Raw genomic sequence first — 13138 nt, forward strand, 5'->3', positions numbered from 1 at the left:
AAGATTACTAGTGGGGTGTGGTTTCTTTTTAAAAGTAAACTTAAAAAAGATGTCATTTCAATAGTCAACTCTAAAGTCATCATAACTAAAAAGACTTTAACATGATAAAATTGTGATCAACTTGAATCTAATTATAGTACTTAGGTGTTTAGATAATTAAATTCGCGAGACTTTTCGTAAGAAACACTTCTTAGGCTTAATTATAGTAACATTTTGACCCCAAAAAAAAAGGAATTATTACAATGACCTCTATAAAAGGAAAATGTGTGTTATCATCCATCTGTAGTACAAATTATAAAAATTGGTTGAGTGTTAAAACTGGAGAATATAATGGTTAATCATATCATCGTTTAGGGCCACTCACAATCACATGTTATCTATTTTCTATAATCTCTTTTCTACCATTGATATTTCTATCAATGTAATATCATATCTGGTCCATCTCTAAATATAAAGAACTACAGTTACATCATCACTGAGACAAATCGATTATGAAAAGTCGTCTATCAAAGTTTATGGTTATAAGTTACAACAAGTTGACAAAAAGAAGGGGCAAATGGCCAACTCATTCAAAACAGATCTGTTTTTATTATTTTACCGAACATGAAACAGGGGAGATGTTATATTTTAATTTGCATATAGTAGAATAAACATATTGTATGTTGAGTATACGGTATAACCTTCTTAATACGGCATTTGTTGTAGCCCTTTATGATAATTTTACCAATTAGCTTACTCAATACGTCATTTTCTTTTATATTCTTAAACGATTATGATATATATATATATATATATAGCTTACTTACTTTTTTGCAAAATAAAATTCTATATACATTGTACCATACATTACAATTAATATTGAGAGATATAGATGAATGAATGTATGGTTAGCTATAGGTTCATTTGCATTTGGTGGAATCTGGCATATCTTAACCAAACTTTTTGCATGGGCTAGTTGTGCACTTGTTTAGTTTGAGAGATTTTGTATTAGCACTAGTCAAGAGAAGAATTTGTATTTATTTAAGTTTCATAACGTACTGCTTATTTATTCGTATTTACAAATATCTATATTTTTTGTTCTTTTGAATTTGTGTTTAATATTTATTGGCAAAAATACATATTGAAGGCCACTTTAATTCTCTAAACGTTGAAATTCCATTTCATGTATAATTTCAAGTATTTTTTTTCTGTTAATCGGATCTTTCGATCCAGTGGTTGGTCGTCAAATGGTTAGATGTACCGTCTACGATAGTCATACTGTTGTAGTAAGCTTTTTGAAGGTTCTGGTACACAAATTGAGATGTTGTCGTAATGCAGTTTGTTCCATATCAGATGGCGTATTGAAAGAACATTTTAAAAACTAATATGTAAAGCTTTCACTTTGACAAAAAAAAATATATATATATATATATATGTATTTCACAAACTATTCGTATTCTTTGTTCTTAAAAATGCATTCGATATAATAAACAAGATTTTGTCTGGAGGCTTTAAATCTACATGTATAGTAAATCAGATAGATTGATTATCATTTCTAAAAGAATTAGATCAATCTTTATTCATGCAAAGAAAACGAAAATAAATAATCAACACGTCCACCTCATATAGATAATGATAATTCAAAGGAAGCCTCTTAATTCATGCAAAGGAAAAATATATAAATTTCCAAGTCTCCCTTAATTCACTCAGCCTCGTGCTATATATAGTGGCATAGTTTCTTAATTTTCGAAGCAATCCATCTAAGTAAGTAACTAACCATCTAGAGTTTGCAAATCTCGTCCATATATATAGCCAACCTTTTTCTTTTTCTCTCATCAAGCTAGCTAGCTTTCTCTCCTCATTTTTCGTATAATCCGATTTGCCTAAAAATGGTCGAGGGAGAGTCCAAGGCATTGTGGTTTATAGTGGCCACCGTGTTAGCAGCCGCAGTGGTCGCACCAGCGGCGCATGGACAGCAAGCGCCGTGTTACTTCGTGTTTGGAGACTCTGTCTTCGACAACGGTAACAACAATGCCTTGAACACTTTGGCAAAGGTCAACTATTTACCTTATGGTATAGACTTTCCCCAAGGTCCAACCGGTCGGTTTAGCAACGGTCGGAATACTCCAGACGTAATCGGTTAGTTTTCATACCGGCTTTCTTGATTTTAGTTAGACAAAATTCCATATTTTTCTTACATTATTCGATTAGCAACTAGCTACGATGTCATCATATAGCAGATAATGCATGACAAGGTTGCTTTAGAAGAAGAAAAACCCCATAAATTATTAAGATATTTGTTAGTATTATTAAATTGTAAATGAACTTATACATGATGAACTTTTTTTATTCTTGACCAGCAAAATGAAAAACCTTTCTGATTCAAGATATGTTTGTAGTTTTTATTGTTAAAACATATTTTAATTTTTTAATTAAACTTTAAATACTTAAATCTAAATAAATACAACATTTTATGTTTTATTTTCTAAAATTATCACCAAAATCCTAAAAATTTAACATATATACCACAAAATTTGAAGGATTCCAAAAATTTCAGTCAAACTTTATAATTAGTCCAGAAAGACAAAAATAATTATATTTGGTACTAAAATTAATTGTTGTAATATTCAGCAGTATTAAAAAAAAGTTACTATAAAATAATTAAAATCAAAGCTATCGATCAGATTAATCTACAAGCGTTCTGTTTTTAGTGTTAACAAAGTTGGACTATTTTTTAGCTGAGCTAGTGGGTTTCAATGATTACATTCCACCGTTCGCCGGAGCATCACAGGCACAAGCTAACGTCGGACTCAACTATGCTTCCGGTGCCGGCGGTATCCGCGACGACACCAGCGAAAATATGGTAACAACCCCACCCAAAATGATAAATATACTACTTAATATGTCCCATATCTAGTATAACTAAATCTTGAAAATACTAATAGGGTGAGCGAATCAGTTTGAGACAGCAAGTAGAGAACCACCAGTCGGCGATCATAAAAGCGCTGGTGCCACGGAGTCGGTTAGAGCAATGTCTATACACAATCAGCATCGGAAGCAACGATTACCTAAACAACTACTTCTTGTCGCCTCCTACAGTTGCTCGTCGTCTATATAATCCTGACCAGTTCGCTCGATCTCTCATACGCCGCTACCGTATCTATTTGCTGGTAAATATAGTATTGACGAGACGAAACAAACAACCCTAAATATAATCATCTGTTACATAATGTTTAGATCACTATATAACTGTGGCATGCATGTTTGTATAGCAATTGTACGCATTAGGAGCGAAGAATGTAGCTTTGTTCAGTATTGGTAAGATAGGATGTATACCACGGGTTGTTGCTACCCTTGGTGGCGGCATTGGCTGTGCAGAAGAAGTGAACCAAGCAGCGAGTATCTTCAACACTTACCTCAAATCCCTAGTCACAGAATTCAACAACAAATCTGGAGCGAAGTACACTTATGCTGATACCTTCTCTGGAAATGCTGAAGATTTCGCTGCTCTAGGTAATTCTATACTTGAAGAAAACGTAACGCATTGTTTTTTTTTAAGAGTAATTTGATCAAGAAGCTGTAATCATTCATTTGGAAAATTGTAGGGATTACGGTTGGCGATAGGAGTTGCTGTACGGTTGATCCGGGGCAAGAACTTTGTGCGGCGAACAAACCGGTTTGTCCAGACCGAAACACATACATATTCTGGGATAACGTGCACCCCACGGAAATTATTAATGTAGTGGTGGCTAACGCAGCGTATAACGGAACCATAGCTACTCCGTACACCATATCCCAGCTTGTGAATTGAAAATTAGGGCTTAATAGATCCATTGTAAAGCATATGGTATAGGCCCTTTACTACTGTAAACCGGGTTTCGTCTAGCTAGATGGAAACCATCTATCATAAACACATAATAATATCATATATATAGACTGAATAATGGAATTACAAAGGTTTGTAATAGTTGACCAAAAAAAAAGAAAGGATTGCAACATTACTAGTTAACATACCTCGCAATTTAATTTTTGAAGCTTGATGCAAGTTTTTTAAAGATATACAACTAGTGTTTTGCAAGTTAAAACCTCCATAAACTCACGATTTAGATTATGACAAAGGGTCCCTACTTTGGTGTGTACACTTTGGCCATAATTTTAATTTGACGTCAGTTGTAATGGGCCATCATAATTAGTTGATACATGTATAATGGTTTAAGGATGGTTTAATAACAGAATTTGAACTATCCAAACCCTAATAAGTCATAAGATGATTAACCATAACAAAAAAAAAATGATGATTTAGTCAGGCCTTGTAAAGGCCCAAAGAGGATTGCAAAACAAGAAAGGCTCAAACTCAAAAGTCAAAAGTATCCTAATTCCTAAGATTTTGTCCACTCTCCACACACAATCTAGATCGCATCGATCGAATTGAGCTTTCAGTGACCGATCATGGAAGACCGTGGATAAAAAGACTAACCGCTGCTTGTTTCTTTGATCGAATTGGCGCTCAATTCCTCTTTTTTTTTTTTTTTATAGCTTCTCTGTTTATCGCAACTGTTCTTTAATTATGCATGATGGGAATGGGAGGATCTACTTCTGATGAAACGAGGATGACTATACCAAAAGCCTTCTCTTTGCGAATGGACTGGTAATGTAAATCTCTCTTTCCTTGACTTCTTTGTAAGAAAGAGAACACAAGATTCACCTTTTATGTGTTTGTTCTTGATCTCTTAGTCAAAAAGAGACATATTTTGATATTGATATGGTTTCTACTTTCTAATGAGGTTAGTTAGTGTATCAGAATTTATGGCACACGTTCATATAATCCTAGTAACCAGATCCCAAACTGGAAGTCTTACTGAAACTAACTCTTATAGTGTCTTAATAATACACATTTTGCCTCCCAGGGGGCTAAAACTAACCTAACATCCTAAACTTCTTTGGCCCAAAGGAAGAAATAAATAAATAAAATGAGAAGTTGTATTACATCTCAGTTTGCTCTGGCATGGTGTCCTCCTCTGGATGGTTAACAAGCTTCGAGTGTTCATCAGCTGAGCTAATGGAAAACTCAGCGAGTGAGCTTACTGCAACTGACATTCCATGGCAAAGTACTTTAACTGCAATCTCAGCTAGTTTCTCAGCAGTCATCATCTTCTCTTCTTCCACTTTTTCAGCTTCAACAAGCTCCATGCTGTCTTGTCCTGAGTACTTCCTCGAACCATCTGTTACAGGAGATGGTTCTTCCTTAAGCTGCCTAGCATAGATTGCACCCATCCCAGATGCAAAGAAATCGAGTTTGTCTATCACCGGTTTCTCGTTTAACCCGTTGAGCAACCTTGACCATTGGATACAGACTTCATAGATTGGGTGAGGACAAGACACTAATCTGACTTTGTCTGGATCAGGATCACATCTGAAACATCTGAGTAACCATCCGGTTAAAGACAGCACGTATGATCTCTGAGATGTGATCCATGCTTGGAAGCAGGCTCTCCAGTTTCGAAGCTGAGCCACGAGATGCAATGCAGAACGAGCTAATCTTTGAGGGTTGATCTCCGGTAGTGAAGTCTGTTGTTGCTTCTTGTGACGGTTAGAAGGTGTGGTTGCAAGTAATAGCTTGGCTTCATCCAATGTTCGCTTTTGTATCTGGTGACACTCTGCCATCACTTTCCACATTTGAGCTAATCTGTAAAATACCATTATCAATGTTCTTATCAGTCAAAGAGAAAGAAACCTGTGTGTTTTCTGAAACATGTTTTGGCATACCCTTGAAGAAGCTCAAGAAGTTGTGGAAGCAGTTCTTGGTCACGAAGAGTCTCAATCCTTTGGGAGATAGACTCGATTGAGTGTATAGAGACCTTGATCTGAGTGTGTAGATCTCTGATTATATTTCTTGTTTTATCAACCGAGGAAGAGTCAGCTCCTTTCACATCCTGATTCCTCAGCACTAAACACTTCTTCTCATATGCAATCCGTATTCGTTCTCCAGACTGTCACAACATCCAAGTCAGGTAACAAGAGACAGAGAGAGAGAGAGAACTGAAAATACTGTTAAAGGTCTCAGTTATTACCTTAACTTCATCATAGAGTTTCTTTTCCCAAGCGTATAGACGGTCCAACGTTGACTGATGGCTACCTGAAAGCATACAAGATTCTTCCGAAAACTCACTGCTGGTTTCAAACTCACTCGCCCTGGAACCTCCGGAAGAGCTGATCAAGAATCTTGATGAGGAAGACGATCTTGATGAGCCGCTTGAGCGGAACAAAGCTACTGGATTCAGCATTTTCATGGCTGCAATAAGAAGTTTCAGAACCAACCACATCCATTTTATATCTAGTTAGAAACAAAGAAGATTATAATCTTACCACTGAGTTCATTGGAAGATGTGTATTGAGCTCGACTAGCTTCCAACAGACCAGAGACTTCTTTACCAGCGGTACATATAACCGCAAACTGATCTTCAAGATCTTTAATAACTTCTGCCATACTCGTCGGTCTTCGATTCAAGTACACAGTAAAACCAGGTGTCTCTCCTTTTGCATCATCTGTGGTAACTCCAACAACATGCCCTGTAGTCACTTCAATGCTTCCACGTTCTTGAGTTCTAATGCAGTTCGTGTCCCTCACATTCTCAGTCTCGCACTCCTCATTAACATCTTTTACTTTATCATCTTCTTGACCCGTTGTATCCCCATTACAATCTTCTGTTGCTTTCATGTTATGATGATGCTCAAACCTAACATATTCATCTTCTTCAAGATCAGGAATCCCTTCTTCCTCACGAACCCGCTTCAGCCGTCTCATCATCTCATCATCCGTACCACTTTGGTTATCACAACTGTATCCGTAATGATCCAATGAAGAGAATGGATTCCAAAAGAAATCCCACTGGGAGTTCTGTGGCGAAGGAGGCGGTATATTGTGACTACCACCTAATCCAGGACTATGCTGAGGTGAGTTCATCCCAAAGAAACTATCTGCTCCATAACTCTCAACCTGGAAAGTCTCAGGTGACAAAAGAGGCTTTTCTTCAACACGAACCGCTCTGCTTCCACTAGCCATCAAGTAATTAACATTCATATTCGACTCAGCCTCGTTCTGAATCATTTTTGAAGGAGGAGATACCTCGATGAAACCGCCTGAGCTGCTCTTTACTGGAGTGACGAAAGTGTCCAACAAGAACTCGTGTGGCTCGTCTCCTTCGATATATTCACGAAGAGCATCTGAAACATTTCTTAGAGACTGGATATAAGCAATGTGGCCAGAAGCAAACCCGGTCCTATGTTCAACTGCTTGCTTGATGAAACGTTTCCTATCTTTGCAGATCTGAACAGCTTCATCGTCATTAAACTTGGAATGAGAACATCCCATTGTCTCTCTTTTAAGTCTTTATGTTAAAAGCTTTCAATTCCACAAAGCTCAAGAACTCACACAATGTGTTGGGAGAAGAAACTGCAAAACTAAGAACAAGATATCAGATTCTTAAAACATGTAAATGTAATTAAACGCTTGAAAACAGTTGGAAAAAAAAAGCATTGATTAAAAAGAGAGAGAGACAGAGACATAACGTTTCTCAGATTCTTGTTTGTTTGTGTGTTTTAATTGGCTTAATTTGAAAGAAACAAGACTATTATTTTGTCTTAAACGATGATTTGTGAGTTCTTGAGAGTCGAAACTCCTCTCATTTTGTGTCTTTCAATGGATATAATGCCAAATTAATCTTGAAAGCAAAAAATGATGAAGCCAAGAACTTTATGCGTTATGAGAGCCTTTGAAGAAGCACAAAAAGAATGAGTAGAAAAATCTAAAACCCTTTTAACACATTTGTTTCATAAAGAAAAGGTAAAAAAATCAACTAAGTTGAGGGACCCTAATCTGAAAGAAAAAAAAAAAAAAGATTAGATTTTTGGAAGAGACAGAGAGAGTGAGAGAGAGAGAGAGAGAGAGAGAGAGAGAGAGAGAGAGAGAGAGAGAGAGAGAGAGAGAGAGAGAGAGAAGACAAAACCTTTCAGGTGTTATTGGTCAATCAGAAGAAGCTGTGGAGCGTGTAGAAGGAGGAGGAAGGAGAAAACAACAACGGTCACAAATATATTTGTGAGTAGGAGTAATGATGAGTGAGTGAAGAAGGTGAAGAAGAAGAAGAAGACACCACAGATAAAAATAAATTTTATTTATTATTATTATCGAACATGAAAGTACTGACTTATGTTTATTTATCAACCTCGGTTTTTACGTTTATTAACGGTTTTACCACTGTCCTAAAAGTGTCCTTTGCATTGGCTAAATCTCAACTCTCAATGTGATTGGTTTATTCATATTTTGTTGACAGCAGTCTCAATGTGTCAATGGGTGGTGTTTTGTTTTGTCTTATTTCACTTTTATTTATTTATCATGTCCACTTTATTTATAGTTATGGCGTTAGCGTAAGTACATGCAATTTTGTTTACTACTACTGTTTATTTTATTACTTCATAAACCTTGTTTTAGGCGTTACACAATACAAACATTTGTTGTAATACTAATTGATAATCTACTACTATTAGGTGGTTCTGACTTCTGACGCATTAAGAAAAATCTCTTACCATATTTTTATAGTCCTTCGCTTAAAGAAATTAATTCAATTCAAGTCTCATGATATCTTTTAGCGAAGAAGTAGTATGAAGGATTGGACCTACCAACAAGGATATTGGTTTGTCTCATCTTCAAAAAGATTGGAAAAAGAACTAAAAATAGAAATTTGATTTTGTCTCAAAAAATTACTAAAAATTGTGACACAAACAAGTGTGGGTTAGTTTTGTAAATTCAGAGAATCACGGTTCAGAGTATGGGGTCCAACAAAGATAAATAATCGGTTGCCTCGGTAGGTAGCAAAAGTTTTTCTCGTTGTTACCCTTTCATATGTTACTTAATTACGAACAACTGCCATTTGTATCACACAAAGTCGTTTAGGGCCAACAACTTTTTTGGTTCAGCATTTTACATGTATTCTTTTTTACACGGCCCATTAGGATATCATATAGGCGATGACTTGTCAAACTATAGGTGGATGTAGTTGACCAATTTTTTCATTTTCTTATTGGTGACATTGATTCTACAATCTGTAAAATATAAATGTTTTTTTTTTGTATATATTAAAAAGTTGACAAAGAAAAAAAAAATCTGATAACATTTACATATTTAGAAAAAATCAACAAATAATATTAATTCTACGGACACCAAAACTTGATTTGATATACTAATATTTATCTCCTTAGAGAGACAACAAGTAATTTTCCTCCTTGGAATCTCATGTCCGATACCTTACACAACAAAACGATGGTGGAAGGTGAAGAGACAAAGAAGATGAATATACAGACGAGCTACTTCGACGTCGTTGGAATCTGCTGTTCATCGGAGGTTTCTATCGTTGGAGACGTTCTCCGTCCACTTGACGGCGTTATAGAATTCTCCGTCATCGTCCCTTCTAGAACAGTCATCGTTGTCCACGACACCTTCTTGATCTCTCAGCTTCAAATCGGTAAATAAATAAAAATTCTTTCAATCGCCGTTTTGACTTTTATCTAGTCGTTTTAAATCATTAGTCCATTGGTGAAGCCAAAGTTTTGTTTTTTTTTTTTTGAAGTCAACTAAACCCTATAATGTTGTGTGTGGAATTAATTTCTTGACAGTGAAGGCACTGAATCAAGCAAGACTAGAAGCAAGTGTGAGACCATACGGAGATACAAGCTTAAAGAATCAATGGACAAGTCCTTTTGCAATAGTTTCTGGTGTGTTGCTTGCTCTCTCCTTCTTCAAGTACTTCTATGGTCCGCTTGAATGGTTTGCTATTGTTGCGGTGGTGGCCGGAGTTTTCCCCATCCTTGCTAAAGCTGTTGCTTCGGTTACAAGGTTCAGGCTTGACATCAATGCTCTCACTTTAATTGCTGGTAAAAAAAAAAAAATCAATCTTTCTTGAGTCATTATCACTTGTAATGATCTGTAGGATAGGTTTTATTGGTGAGGTAATGCATCTATATTTTGGTTGATTTTGTTCAACAGTGATAGCAACGTTATGTATGCAAGATTTCACGGAAGCTGCCACAATTGTGTTTCTATTCTCAGTTGCAGATTGGCTTGAGTCAAGTGCTGCTCAAAAGGTTAGCTTTTGTAGAGTTACTATATGCTCCTATAACAAAATCATAACAATAACAAAACTTGAAAACCATTAGTTTTGCTGTTTTTTTTTTTCACTTATTCATTGTTCTGAAGTAACAATTGTTTTCAGGCAAGCACAGTGATGTCATCGCTGATGAGCTTAGCGCCGCGAAAGGCAGTCATAGCGGATACTGGACTAGAAGTTAATGTAGATGAGGTTATGATCAACACAGTTGTTTCAGTGAAAGCTGGAGAAAGTATACCTATCGATGGAGTTGTGGTGGATGGAAGCTGTGATGTTGATGAGAAAACATTGACAGGAGAGTCTTTCCCTGTCTCCAAACACAGAGAGTCAACTGTTTTGGCTGCAACTATAAATCTTAATGGTACAAAACAAAATCTTTATCTTGGTCTTCATATATATATGATCCTAGCTCATTGCCACGAGTTGTGTTATCTTAAGGTTATATAAAGGTGAAAACTACAGCTTTAGCCCGAGACTGCATAGTTGCTAAAATGACTAAGCTTGTAGAAGAAGCACAGAAAAGCCAAACCAAAACTCAAAGGTTTATAGACAAATGTTCTCGCTACTACACTCCATGTAAGGAAACAAGAAACATATATATACAATCTTCCTTCTCATTTTGTAACATGATTTGATTCCATTTTGTTGTTTTTGTTGTTGTTTATTCAGCTGTTGTTATATTAGCTGCATGTTTTGCTGTAATCCCGGCTTTGTTGAAGGTTCACAACCTCAGCCATTGGTTTCACTTAGCACTCGTAGTTTTAGTAAGCGGTTGTCCATGTGGTCTTATCTTATCCACACCTGTTGCTACCTTTTGTGCTCTCACTAAGGCAGCCACATCCGGGTTTCTAATCAAAACTGGTGATTGTCTAGAGACCCTGGCAAAGATCAAGACTGTTGCTTTTGACAAAACAGGAACTATTACAAAAGCTGAGTTCATGGTTTCGGATTTTAGGTCTCTTTCTCACAATATCAATCTTCACAGCTTGCTTTACTGGTAAGTATGTTTATAGTTGTCCCATCAGAAATAAAAAATTTAGGGTGTATAGGATTTATATGGATGGTTAGAAGCTTTTGAGATGTTTTCATAGGGTCTCAAGCATTGAGAGCAAGTCAAGTCATCCAATGGCAGCGGCACTTATTGACTATGCAAGATCAGTTTCTGTTGAGCCTAAGCCTGATGTAGTCGAGAACTTTCAAAATTTTCCGGGAGAAGGAGTTTATGGGAGAATAGATGCTCAAGACATCTACATTGGAAACAAAAGAATTGCACAGAGAGCTGGATGCTTAACAGGTCTCAGAACTTTTCAACTGAAGTTACATTTCTCTAAGTATTGTTATTGTTTTTCATATATCTAACCTTTGAAATATCTCTTCTCTGGGGATGTTACATAAAGTTCCGGATATTGAAGCTAATATGAAACGGGGTAAGACCATTGGTTACATATACATTGGAGCAGAACTGGTTGGAAGTTTCAACCTTTTGGACGGTTGTAGATATGGGGTTGCTCAAGCTCTCAAGGAACTAAAGGCCTTAGGCATCAAAACTGCAATGCTCACAGGAGATAACCAAGACGCAGCCATTTCTATTCAAGAACAGGTGAAGCAGAGTCATTATCTAACCAGTCCCCTGTCTCTCTATTTTTGTGAGTCATATAATCAGTGAGTTATAATTTTTACAGTTAGGGAATGGTTTGGATATTGTTCACTCTGAACTTCTTCCACAAGAAAAAGCAAGAATCATCGATGACTTCAAGAGCCAAGGGCCTACAATGATGGTAGGAGACGGGCTTAACGATGCACCAGCCTTAGCTAAAGCAGACATTGGCATTTCAATGGGGATCTCAGGGTCAGCACTTGCAACAGAGACAGGAGATATCATTCTTATGTCAAACGATATAAGGAAGATTCCTAAAGGGATGAGACTAGCGAAGAGAAGTCACAAGAAAGTGATTGAGAATGTGGTCTTGTCTGTGAGTATAAAAGGAGCGATTATGGTGCTTGGTTTTGCAGGTTACCCTTTGGTTTGGGCAGCTGTTCTTGCAGATGCAGGGACTTGTTTGCTTGTGATTATCAATAGTATGATGCTTCTACGTGATGAGCGTGAAGCTGTGTCTGCATGTTACCGTGCTTCCCCTTCTTCTCCTCCTTCACCAATGAAGCTTGAGGAGGATGACGCAGAAGATCTAGAAGTTGGTTTGCTGCAGAAGAATGAGGAGACGAGTAAAAAGACTTGTTGCTCTGGTTGTTGTAGTGGCCCTAAGGAGGATCAACAAAAGTGAACACCATCCTCTGATTTAGAGGGTTCTGTAAACCTGTTTTCAAACCAGACAGAGACCTCTTTACCTCTTTAATCAATGTCCGGTTTAGAATTAGTGACCTTAATTTGATTTGAACCAAAATTCAGAATGTTTAATCTAAAATGAAATTTAAAGTCCTCAATATCTATATTATTATTTTCACAGCATTTTTTGGAAGAAGGCTTGAAGTTGGACAATATTTACATCATATGCCATTGTAATTAAAACATTTAATACAAAAAAAAAAATTAAAATAAAAATCAAATTAGGAAAATCGAGTATAGAAATATATATTTTCCTAAATATATGAACAACATCAATTTCTATTTTTTTTTTAATTACAATTTTTAAAATGTTTTAATGAATAAAGAAACTATAGTATCTTACCTTATTCAATTTCGATTTTCCATTATTGGTTTACATGTTTTCCATTATACATAAATTGTTTAATATTTTATATGTTAAAATGGATAGAACAATTGATGTCAAAATGGGTAAAAAAAATATAAAAATAAACTAATAATGTATGATTTTATTATACTATATATATATATATTGTTTTAACCTCCACAAAATGATATATGTTTTTTAACTAAAAAAGATGTGTCATTTATAGAGTTATGATGTCAAATACAAATATATATATACTGTTGCACAATTTAAATAGTGAATACATCAAATTTAGTCATATGAGTAATA

At 35.9% G+C, this 13138-nt stretch overlaps 3 protein-coding genes and 1 long non-coding RNA gene across 5 annotated transcripts; 3 read left to right on the forward strand and 1 right to left on the reverse strand.

Moving 5' to 3' along the window:
• The first annotated feature begins 1441 nt into the window (after nucleotides 1-1441).
• On the forward strand, nucleotides 1442-3988 carry LOC104730308 (GDSL esterase/lipase At4g30140-like). Its single transcript, XM_010449461.2, has 5 exons — nucleotides 1442-2118; nucleotides 2718-2842; nucleotides 2925-3149; nucleotides 3252-3492; nucleotides 3585-3988. Exons 1-5 carry the CDS (start codon nucleotides 1869-1871, stop codon nucleotides 3788-3790), a joined length of 1047 nt encoding a protein of 348 aa, XP_010447763.1. The 5' UTR covers nucleotides 1442-1868; the 3' UTR covers nucleotides 3791-3988.
• A 376-nt stretch (nucleotides 3989-4364) lies between these two features.
• Nucleotides 4365-7556, forward strand: LOC147930185 (uncharacterized). Of its 2 annotated transcripts, none has more exons than XR_015574689.1 (2): nucleotides 4365-4627; nucleotides 6745-7556. It is a non-coding gene; the product is annotated as an uncharacterized LOC147930185 (long non-coding RNA). The 2 variants fall into 2 exon arrangements; XR_015574688.1 differs by having other exon boundaries at nucleotides 4369-4627; nucleotides 6740-7556.
• On the reverse strand, nucleotides 4802-7351 carry LOC104730309 (nitrate regulatory gene2 protein-like). Its single transcript, XM_010449462.3, has 4 exons — nucleotides 6346-7351; nucleotides 6051-6271; nucleotides 5746-5969; nucleotides 4802-5665 (listed from the first exon to the last, which is right to left on the reverse strand). The coding sequence occupies exons 1-4, from the start codon at nucleotides 7349-7351 to the stop codon at nucleotides 4963-4965; spliced, it is 2154 nt and encodes a 717-aa protein (XP_010447764.1). The 3' UTR covers nucleotides 4802-4962.
• A 1739-nt stretch (nucleotides 7557-9295) lies between the features above and the next one.
• On the forward strand, nucleotides 9296-12421 carry HMA3 (cadmium/zinc-transporting ATPase HMA3). The gene is given in 9 exon segments (NM_001302990.1): nucleotides 9296-9497; nucleotides 9649-9906; nucleotides 10019-10116; nucleotides 10245-10500; nucleotides 10578-10715; nucleotides 10809-11136; nucleotides 11231-11433; nucleotides 11537-11739; nucleotides 11822-12421. Coding segments are annotated over 9 exon segments (2286 nt in total).
• Nucleotides 12422-13138: the final 717 nt, after the last annotated feature.

The sequence above is a fragment of the Camelina sativa genome, chromosome 12, assembly GCF_030686135.1.
Source record: "Camelina sativa cultivar CO46 ecotype springtype chromosome 12, ASM3068613v1".
Taxonomy (NCBI): Eukaryota; Viridiplantae; Streptophyta; class Magnoliopsida; order Brassicales; family Brassicaceae; genus Camelina; species Camelina sativa.